General features: G+C 56.9%; 1 protein-coding gene across 2 annotated transcripts; it reads right to left on the reverse strand.

Moving 5' to 3' along the window:
- Positions 1–209: 209 nt before the first annotated feature.
- Positions 210–7,288, reverse strand: NKX3-2 (NK3 homeobox 2). 2 transcript variants are annotated; one of them, XM_081209204.1, is made up of 3 exons: positions 6,131–7,288; positions 1,279–1,568; positions 210–805 (listed from the first exon to the last, which is right to left on the reverse strand). In XM_081209204.1, exons 1-3 carry the CDS (start codon positions 6,654–6,656, stop codon positions 713–715), a joined length of 909 nt encoding a protein of 302 aa, XP_081065330.1. In that variant the 5' UTR covers positions 6,657–7,288; the 3' UTR covers positions 210–712. The 2 variants fall into 2 exon arrangements, with proteins under 2 accessions (XP_081065330.1, XP_081065329.1); XM_081209203.1 differs by having other exon boundaries at positions 210–1,568; positions 6,131–6,889.
- Positions 7,289–10,490: the final 3,202 nt, after the last annotated feature.

A 10,490-nucleotide genomic window follows, 5' to 3' on the forward strand; every position in this document is an offset into this window, starting at 1 on the left:
AACAGGTTCCACTATATTCATAGCAGGGCTAAACCCCCCCCCCATATAAAGTCAAGTTACTTTTCCTTTACAGGAATCACACCGAGCAGAATTCACCGAGGAAAGGGTCCTCTAACTAATTTTACTCGGTGGTAAGTCCGACTAAACTGGGCCTGAGAATCAAGGCCAGTCGTAGAAAAAGGAGACAATAGTCAGGAGTTAAACTGAACTTTATAAATTAAAAAAAGAATAGGTACAGGGGAACGGATTAACAAACAAATATTCACAAATATGCAGGCGTCCACCAGAGAGAATGACAGCGAGGTTTGCTGGGAAACTGAGACAGCGAAGAGACACGAGAAGACACTGAATAGTACTGAAACTCCCTTTAGAGGGTTCCCACCCACCCCCGCAGGCCCGACTAAAATATTCACATTGAATATAAAAATAATTATCATAATAACAACAATTTAATACAACCGCAAAGTGCTAAAATATCAACTCTCCCAAATCCTCTCCATCATCGCCTCGAAGAAACCGGGCGCGATCCAGCGGGAAGTTACCCAGCGCAAGGCCCATGGAAGTGAATGGGCAGCGGGGACTCACAGGCGGCGGCTCCTCCCTTGCCCAAGGGGGCCAGTTCGCGCCGGAGAACTTCCGGCGGGGTTGCGCCGAGGCATAAAACAGGTTTGGATTTATTTGCGCTGTTCTGGGGTGCGTGTTGGGCAAAACCTCACCCTTTTGCCGCCTCGAAGAAAGAGAAGCGTGGAGCGGAGGCTGCCTTACATTCATCCAGCCCCGTCGGGGAAGCTCCACTGGACTTTCGCTGGAAGACCAAAAGACATGGGGGAGGGGCAGATGAAATAAGGATGTTCTTTGGGGTTCGGAGGCAGCGGGTCAGAGTGCAGTTCTCCTCTGCCCCTGCTCCCCGCCCCCCGCCTGCCCTCCCGCCCTCCGGGTCTCGTCCATTTGCCTTAGTCCGAAGCCACGGCTCTTAATCCAGCCTGGATCGAGGGCAGGGAGTCCCCGTCACTGCGTGGGTCACTGCGTGGCCCCGGCGGCCGCGGCGCAGGCGGAGAGAGCCCAGCCCGGTAGGCAATAATAGGGGTAATAGTAGGATGGCTGGAGGGAGAGGAGGGGCGGCGGCCGGAGGACCTCGCCCGGGTGATACTGCCTCTGGTCATCACGGACTAGCACCTTGACAGCCACTTTCTTGGCGGCCGGCGCCGAGGACAGCAGATCCGCGGCCAGCTGGCGCCGCTTGGTCTTGTAGCGCCGGTTCTGGAACCAGATCTTCACCTGCGTCTCGGTGAGCTTGAGCGACGCGGCCAGGTCGGCGCGCTCCGGCCCGGACAGGTAGCGCTGGTGGTTGAAGCGTCGCTCCAGCTCGAAGACTTGCGCGTGGGAAAATGCCGCCCGGGAGCGCTTCTTTCGCGGCTTCGGAGCTGCCGTCGAAGCGGCCATCGGGGCCGAGCCGGACCCAGCTGCTGCTGCCGCCGCCTCGTCTTCCTCCGACGGGGCCTTGGAGCTCTTACCGCCACCTCTGCTGTTGCTCTGCTCTTCCTCGAGGTCGTCAGGATGGCTGCGATCTGAGGGAAACACGGTAGAGGCACAAACAATCCAGAATCAGAAGAGGCGGGGCGCTGGGGGACCCCCAAAATGCCCTCGCCACCCACACCCGACTCAAACCCGAGCGCACACGGCGGGGATCCCACTGCCGTCTTTTCAAAGGCTCGCACCCATTGGCAGCACCCCGGGCAAGGACGACGTTTCGGATTTGGAGAGGCACAAAGGGGTGGGGTGTTTGTCAGAGAGAGGCAGAGAAAAGCAAATTTCTCGTGTATGTGTGTCACACAGAAACTCACACACACATTTTTTTAACTTGCACATCTCAACCCAGTCCTCTTCTTTGTGCCTTTGAAATGCCCACGCAGTGACCCAGTCTCATTCGAGAGTAAATCACAATAGTAACACGGGTTTGGAACCAGAGTTGGCCAGAAGTGTAGGATCTCCTGAGAAACACTCAGAAAGCATGGAGAGCCAAAGTCCGTTTGATTCGAAGTGAGCTCGAAGTGAGCCTCCCCTTCGCTAGCACCTCTGTTTAGGACGAGCGACGGAGCCCGACGGAGCGACATTGCGCGCCTGGAATCCCCCAAGCCCAGGACTGTGTTTTGTGGTTCGCGGCCACCCTTCCCGCCTCGGATCCCACATTAACGCTTGACTCTGAAAGAAACAGGATTCGGATCAAAGGCCGCCGGCCGTCGTAAAACCACAGTCGGTTGTCAGCACCCCAGTAAATAGAGGGAGAAATGCCATTTCAAACAGCTTGCGTCCCTTGACCCCGAGAGACTGGCTTCGAAATAAGCCCGCCTGGTCGCAAGGCTGTCGCAGGCGGGCGGCGGTCTCCGGACAGCGGCTCCCATTTCGCTTTCAGGGAACAGGCTTTCATTTGGGAAAAGAGCCTAAGGCGACCGCCCTATACGAGACTCACTCGGCCTGGGATTAAACCCCGTGGCATTTCGACAGACCACCCAAGCCTACATAAGGATCCAAGCGGAGCACCGCCAGACCAGGCGCTTCGGGGGAAACCTGGAGGGACCCGCCTGGGGCTCTTTCCTTCTTCCCACGGAGGGCCACGGGAACGTGCCGGAGGAGATCGGCCTGCCGGTCACGAGGCCCTCGGAAGAGTGGCTGGAGGAAGGCAGGAAGAGAGACCGGGCTCGAACAAGGACCTCGAAGGGGCAGAGGGGCTTTGGGAACCGGCTCTCGAGACTATTTCGCCCCAGACACGCTTTCTGGCCGAGCGCATTATCGTCGACGCTGGATTGCCTTTTTTCGCTGTTCGGACGGCATTTAAATTTGTTTCGCCACAAACTGGCAAGCCGCGTTTGCTTTGTCGTCAAAAAGCGGGATATAAATACTGACACGGAGTTGGGCCGGGTCCCTGGCTCCTCCAGGAAGGAGGCGGACCTCGGAACCAGGCAGGATAGGGACCCAGGGCGTCGTTTGAAGGGGCAGAACTGGCGGGCAGAGGCTACGCATCCCTGCGCCTCCCCTACCCCCAAAAGAACTCGCCCCCCGCCCAATTGCTGGAGTCTTGTCATTAATATGCAGTTATTTTTCTTTGAGATCCTAACATATGGGGTGCAACTTCACACCTAGACATATACTCTGTCCCTTCTGTGCCCCCCCGCGCGCCCATAGTTTTATCTGGTGCTGCCTCTGGATTTCGGATGGAGGCTCCTGCAGGCCGACCGCGAGTCTGCAAAGCCAGGAGGAGGGGAGGCAGGGAGGAAGGCCTCCTTCGGGAATCTTGGGGAGGGGCACCCAACCAAAATCGCCCATCCCTCCCAGGGGACACCTGATTCCCGTCTCAGTGAGATACCTGTCCTCCGCCCCTGCACTCAAAACGGGGCTGGGGTGGGTGGGCTCCACCTACAGCACAGCGCCAAATAGAGGTCACCCCCTCACACACACCCATCGAGTTCAGCGCAGGGCCGAGAAAGACTTTCTCTTTCACTCACGCATGAAAGTCGGCAACTGGACTGTCGCGGAGTTAGGAGGAAAGCCCCAGTCCCGGCGATCCGGCAGGCGAGCCCAGTTGGCAAACCAGGCAGGGTAAGGCTTCGGACAGCCGAGCCCACTCAAGGCCACGCCACATCCGGCCACAGGCGTGAAAACCCAAAGCGAAGCAACGGACGTGGGCCTAGAAGCATTTAGGAGGATCTGTGTCTGTGTTTTACACGGGAGTAAACAGCACTCTTGGGCTCGTCCCCAGTACAGACAGCAAAATACTGTAGCACAAGCGGTTTCAATGGATGCAGCTGAATTCTTGTTTTGTTTGACCTTGCGAGTCTCGATACGGATTAACCGAAATATTTTGAGCTCCGTTGATCTTCAAATCGTGCTCAGTACTACGTAGGGCTTAATGAGGTTGTGGATCGGACCGGCCAAAGTATCCCTTACACGAAATTTAATCCGGCTCACGTGACTGGAAATCCTGGAACCGTGAACCGAAAAGGGATTTTAGCCGCCTCCCGCAAATAAATATCACTCGCTTGCTCTCCCACTAATCTACGGCGGCGGGTGACCTCCCCTTCTCCCCGTGGCAATGGATCCTCATTCAGAGGCACGATCCTGCCTTATGAAAGCTACACCTCAAAGCTTACATTAAAAAAAAAAAAAATTCGGGACGCAAGGCGGAGAAGTTAAGCGCAGGAGTTCCACGCAAAAGTCTGAAATATGCGCGCAACTCTGCTTAAGAACTGACTAGGCTCGAAAGCCCGCAGCTTGGGCTGGATCGCGGGGTTACTGCTCTTGTTTTTAGGGCTATTATTCCCGCCCTCGAGGCTGAAATAATCTTGCTTCTCCTCCGTTCCTGGACGTCCATTCCCGCGGGTCCTTTTGCTCCCAGACCTCGCCCGGCCTGCCAGTCTCGGTTCTTCCGCAATGGCCACCAGGCGAACAAGCGCCCTTGAAGGCTGGGAAACTCCCTGGAGTAAAACAGCCCTCTGCATGGTTTCCGGAGTAGGCCGGAAGGAACAAACTGACTTCTTCTTTTTGGGGGGTGGGGTGCGGCTTTCGGTAATGGCTCTGCCCCGAAGATGCTGCTTTTTCCCGCAGGCAAGGCGCCCTATAGCACGGCCCCTCCCTGGCACGTGGACGCGGAACCGGGTCGCCATGTAAGTGGGTACCAGGCAGTGGGACCGCCCCGGATTTTGCCACCAAATTCGCATCCTTTGGATCGCATCCCGAAGTCTGCGTCCAGAGGAGCCGCCTCGGGGTTGAGGAAACGAGGAGAGTCGCCGTTTTCAAGCGAAAGTCTAAGAGGCTCTAGGCCAGCTGCTCTCTGGGACGGAGGGCCTGCAGCCTGCCTCCAGCTCCGGGGCCTACAGAATGGGGCGAGCGGGGACTGGGAGTAGCAGCGGGTGATGGACTCACTGTCTAGCCTAATGCTGCCGTCTTATCTGTACCCGCTTAACCCCATTGAACTGAACGGAAGCAATTTCTGTATAGGATTTCTGCCTAGAGTTGTGCTGTAGACGAATTAAGTGAAATACTATGGATTAAAAAGAAACAGATTTCTATATAATAAAGTTGGGAGTGGAGTTAGGGAAAATGGGATTATAAAGGTCTGCATCACCGTAATTTTAGTGGAGATTACTCCGAGGCTGGTGCGCGCGTGTGTGTTTGCAGGACTGCAAGAGACACGGACAAAGCAAAAACGAAAATAAATAAGCTGCAACTTTATGCTCCAGTGTTTTAAAAGCAACTCGCTTTACATGGGCCCTAAGCTTTGAATAACCAAGGCGCTGAAAGGTTCCATTTAAAATGTAGCAAGGTGCGGGACCTGAAGATCATGATCCATTTAATTAATATTTTTAAAGAGTTCTTTCTCCTTTGGGCGGAGGGGGGTTGTGGCCTTGAACATCAGTAGACTCTGCTTGTAACATTGAGATGAGCTATTTAAACAAAGGCAATCGAAAAATACACTTAAGCCTTCGGGACGAGAGCTACTGTAAAAACTTCTACTCGCCTATTGAGGACACGCTTTTTATGGAGAAAGCAGTAAAAAAAATGACTCCCTGGGCCGCAAGCTGGAAGGGTCCAGAATTCTGTGGCCTCAGCCCGAGTTTTTCCACCATGAGCAGCAGGAGAGAGCGAGACGCAGTCAGTAGTGCTAAATTCTCCATCCCATCCGTCTCCCTTCGGACTAACAGCGCACTCTTAAGCGCGTGTGTTCGGGACCAAGTCTAAGCGCACTGCAGTGGGTCTTAGATCTAGGTGTAAGTGTGCAAAGGACTGCAGCGTTAAAATAGTAGTTGGATCGTTCCCCCTACAGCATGTTTCCTAGGGCAGGGATCTTCTGAAAGGCCGCTCAAAGTGGAACTCTAAAGCGGCCTTAACAGGCTAACTGGCGTCTCCAGATCAGTGGGGCAGATTCGTTCCTTTGGCACACGGAGGGTGTTTCTCTGTGTTAACACGCGATGATTTAGGGTGGGCATTCTTATCCCCCCCCCTGCCCCGCAATTCCAATTCGTGCTTAATAGGTGCCGCGGAACTGCGAGCAAAGCGCCATGGGTTGGCCATTTTAATCCGGATTTCAAAAGCGCAAAATCCACCCTGGGACTCCCGCATAATCTCTGCGTACCTGAGATTCGGGCTGAGAGCTCAATGTCGCTGAGACCCTCCGGGGACCGTTCCTGGAGCTCCTGTCCCGGTGGCTCCCTGCCCGAGCCCTCCGACAGCGATCGGGCGCCGGAACCAGAGGACTGCCCTTCTCGTGGCCTCCAGGAGGCCGCGGGAGATTTGCTGCCGTCCTCGTCGTCGTCCTCTTCGTCGTCGTCGTCCTCCTCCTTGTCGCCCTCTTGCTCCTCGCTCAGGACCGAGTCGGAGTCCCAGACGGCGAGTCCGGGAGCCCTGGAAGCCGCGGGGGCCAAGGCGGAGGCAGGCTGGTGCTGCTGCAGCGCCGCGGCCAGCGCCGCGGCTTCGTCGCCGAAGAGCCTCCAGCAGCAGGCGGGCGCCACGTCGGGGCTGGCGGAGGCGCCCCCTGCGGGCGGCGGCGGCTGCAGTCGGCCTTGCAGGAAGCCCCGCGCACTCCGCTCTTCCTTTTTGTTGAGGATGGCCTGGATGGAGAAGGGCGTCGGGGCAGGGGTGCTGCTGCTGCGCACCGCCATCGGTCTCCGGCCCCCGCCCCTCGGGCTCCTTCTCCAGCGGGAAGCCTCCCTTCAGCTGGGCGAGGGCATCGCCTCTCCTCGGGCTGCAGCAGCAGCAGCAGCGGCGCCGTCGGGGCCCCGGGGCGTCCTGCGCAGTCTTCCCATAAAGAGCCCGGCAGGCGTCGGGTCTGCCTGGGGCGCTCGCGCCCGCTCGGCGCGGCTCCTCCAGCTCCGGTCCCCCCTCGGCAGGCCCTCCCCGTCGTTCCCCCTCCACCTCTGTTTCTTTCCTCTCCCCTCCTCGGCCTTTTTCATGCGAGCCCAGCTGTCATTCCTCTCCGGTGAGTGACAGCTCCCGGGCCGGCCTTTCCCATTGGGCAGGGCTCTGCCCCGGGAGCCGCCTGATTGGCTCTCACCGCAGCCCGAAGAAGTTGTTAATTTTTTCCAGGCAAAGCGATCTGGGCGCGAGTTGGGGGTCCCGGACCAGCGCTGGCCGTTAACCCTTTCCCAGCCGAGCCACCGCGCGCTGGCTTCGCTGCCTTTCGCTCCGCGAGAAAACTATTAACTGCAGCTCGCTGTGTTCACGATCCTGTACTCGCTGAACTTCAGTGAGACATACTTCTGAGTAAGCGGCGAAGGGACCCCGGCTGTCAAACTCCGCCGAGGGAAACGTCTTTTGCAAAACGAACCAATCGCGCGCGGGGGGCGGGTGGGGAGGGGGCGAGATCTGCCTCGAACATGGGGAAACTAATGGAAACCGTTTAATTTCTCCCTCCATTTTTTCTAGGTTGCAAACATTTTCTCTCCCTGTGTAGTTTTCAAATGGTCGATTTAATGTATTTCTGTATAATCCCACCTCCGATATGCAATTAGGTGCTTCGATATTAAGATGATGGGCCTTCAAATGTTTTCCTGTCAGGCAATTTTATCAGATGAGGTCAGTTTTGTCGTGGCGATGATGTTATATCAAAGATGAATTATTTTTAATCAGTTTTGCGACAGCTATTTCCCCCATCATGGATAGATGCTAGATAGATCCTTCCAGGATGGTATTCATTCGTTGCATCAGACGCCCCTGCTAGCACAGTGAAAGAAAAAAACTACTATAGAGATGATTAACTGGACGCATCATTAGTAATCAAAGAGAGTCTTTGATTATTGATAATTCATGACAAGGCCAATAGAGAAGGAACAAATCTCGCTCTTCCTTCTTCCTGGAAGCATGGAAAGCGTCTTCTGCAAGCCGATGAAAGCTCCAGAGTCCTGCGGTACCTTAAAGGCCAACAAAGTTAGAGCGTGATCCGGATTCCAATGGGGGAACTTAAGAGCAACTTCTCACGCTGAAACCAACGGGACGCAACTTTGAGCTCGACTCTGGCAGCATTGTGCCCTAAAGTAGTCAGAACCTGAATTTTCGTAATAAGAGCTTGTATACCAATTAAAAAACAGTAATTCTTAATGTAGCACGTATGGCGATGGCTTTCCTTCTTTATATTCCCTGGAGACGCAGCTCTTCTGTTTCCCATTCGCAACCCGGGGCAGCTTGACGACTCTCAGAGAACTTTCCAAGTGTGTCGAGTTCACGTTACGAGAAAGCCAGGCGTTGAAATAAAGTGATCTGGTCCCGGGGGAAATGCTGGTTTCGCTTGCTTCAGCTGCCCAACATTTCCCAAAATGTGCCACCATTCTCCGGCGCTTGTTGCATGCAAACAGATCTGCAAAGGAAAATCATTTTTGCGAGGTCTCTGCGTGAACGTGCAGGAAACAGACTCGAGGTGGAAGAGGCCCAGGGGAAGAAGGCACAATCGAGAAAAGCCTGCGGGGGGGGGGGTGGAGAATGCAAAAAGTAGGGGCGACAGCGATGGGGGATGTGACTTTTGTGGTGTTTCAAAATGCTGCACGCCTAAGGAAAGTTGGGGGTCAGCTTGACATTGGTGTGTGCGAGCAGCAGCAAAAAAAAAAAAAAAAAAAAAAAAGCTATTGGGGGGCTCCATCGAAAGGAGGGCAGGGAGCAGGCGATCATTATCCTACAGGGCCAGGGGTGTAAATACGCACAAATAGGAGCAACTCCAACCAGGGGCGGGTAAAACCAAAGGGCTTCACCCGCCCCGCGTCCATCTTGGATCTTAGGCGATCCACTCCAGAGCCGTCCTTCGGGCCTCGCGGCCTGTCCTGGGCCCTCGAAAGGCCTCCAAGAGGCGAGGCGCCCAGCGCCTTTTCCTTCCCGCTCAAGAGGGAGCTCCGGGCGGTCCCGTGGAGCGAGGAGTCCGGCCCTTGTGAGGGGGCCCGGGCAGGCCAGCCCCGAGGAAAGGGCAGGCGGGCGCCAAGCGGGCAGCAGAGCCCGAGGCCCAGCTTCACTCGCTCCTTCTTCCCGGGCGAGGCGGGGGCGCCATTTTGTCGGCGGGGCGCATTACAAGAGGGGAGCCTAACCAACCAGGTTTCGCGCCCTTTCCCCGCAGAGCGAACCGTCGCTTGGAGGTCGCCGCGGGCTGCCGGGGAAGGCGGGAGAGTCGCCGGAAGCCCCGGAGGCCGCGAGGAGAAGCCTGGCTGGCAGGCGGCTGGACGCGGCAGGGGCAGGGTGGCCTGTTCAGGGCGGCCGCTCCTTCTCCTCGTCCTCTGCCCGCCGCCTCTCGGTGGGCCTCGGCGGCTTCGGAACTCGCCCAAAGGCCCGGGCCCCGTTTGCGGAGGGCACCCAGTCATGCAGGGTGCTGGAACGACAACAGCGGCCAAAGCTTTTTAATGAAGATGTGGGTGGGTGTTTCGCTCAGAGGTCTCCACAAGGTGGGGATGAGCATGAAGTTGGCCCCAAAGGCCCGGCTGAAACCCGCGAGGAAGAGATGGCCGAGCCATCCCGCCCTCCTCAGCCGGCCTTGACTTGACCAGGGAAGGGGTCCCTGAGGTGAGGAGGCGCAGGCCCCGAAAGAGACGGAGCCCGCCCGCCTCAGGAAAGGGAACGGAAACACCTCAGGCTGCGGCTCGCTCGCTCCTCTCTCGCGCCGGGCATGGTCGCCTCAGGAAGGCTCTTGTAGGGCAGGAAAAGGTTCCCAAGAGGGCAGCCCCAAAGATCGAGAGGCGCAGCCCTGACAGGAGAAGGCTTCTTTGGGTGTTTCGTTGAGTGGAAAAGGCGCGCGAAGGAGGTGTACAGAGCGAGTGGATGGGCGGGGAGCTTCCCGTCGCCGCCAGTGGATCCTCCTCGATCGCCCAGTGGAGCTGGATCATGCTGGGAGATTTAGGGCAGGAGAAGGGAAGCGCTCTCTCGGAACTCGGGCCCCTGTGGAAAGGGAAAGGGGCCGCCTTTGAGTCCCGAGGCCAGTCGCTGAGGAAAACGGCGCGAAGGGGCCGCAGGGCTCTGGTGTCCGGCCGGCGGGCTCCCCAGAGGCACCTGGATCGTGGCCAGCGGTGGGAAGCAGGCCGCCTTCCAACAGGTCATGTTCTCTTATGCCCAGCCCCGTCGCCCCCCGTCTCCGCCATTCCCGAGGGCCAGCAGCCTAAGGACGAGGGGGAAGAGTGGGGGGCATCGGGGCAGATCCGGCAGAGGAAGCTGGCCTCCCCCCAAGACTTGCTCCCGAGAAAAATGTGCCTCGGATCGGGTCACCTTTGTTAGCCAAGTCGGGCGGGGGAAGGAAGATCAAGGCCCTCCCCAAGGTGGCACCCACGACAGTCCAGAATTTAGGCAACCCAGACTCGCCTAAAAAGACACGCGAGCCAAACACGTTTGGATCCCCATTGATTTCAGTGGGGGAAGACGCTCATCTGCACTCGAAAGAAAGCCATATAAGAAATGCAACAGGATGGAGTTCCTTCCTTTTTGTAAACCGCTTTAAGAGGTTTGTTTTTTTAAAAGCAATCAAGCGGGAT

This window comes from Podarcis bocagei (assembly GCF_964188305.1).
Source record: "Podarcis bocagei genome assembly, chromosome: 9".
Classification (NCBI taxonomy): domain Eukaryota; kingdom Metazoa; phylum Chordata; class Lepidosauria; order Squamata; family Lacertidae; genus Podarcis; species Podarcis bocagei.

What these genes read in the sequence shown, in the direction of transcription:
- NKX3-2 (XM_081209203.1), bottom strand. Translation starts at nt 6,656, where the DNA reads ATGGCGGTGCGCAGCAGCAGCACCCCTGCCCCGACGCCCTTCTCCATC. An exon ending in GCTCTCAGCCCGAATCTCAG is followed by an intron (nt 1,569 to 6,130) that starts GTACGCAGAGAT and finishes TGTTTCCCTCAG; the next exon opens with ATCGCAGCCATCCTGACGAC.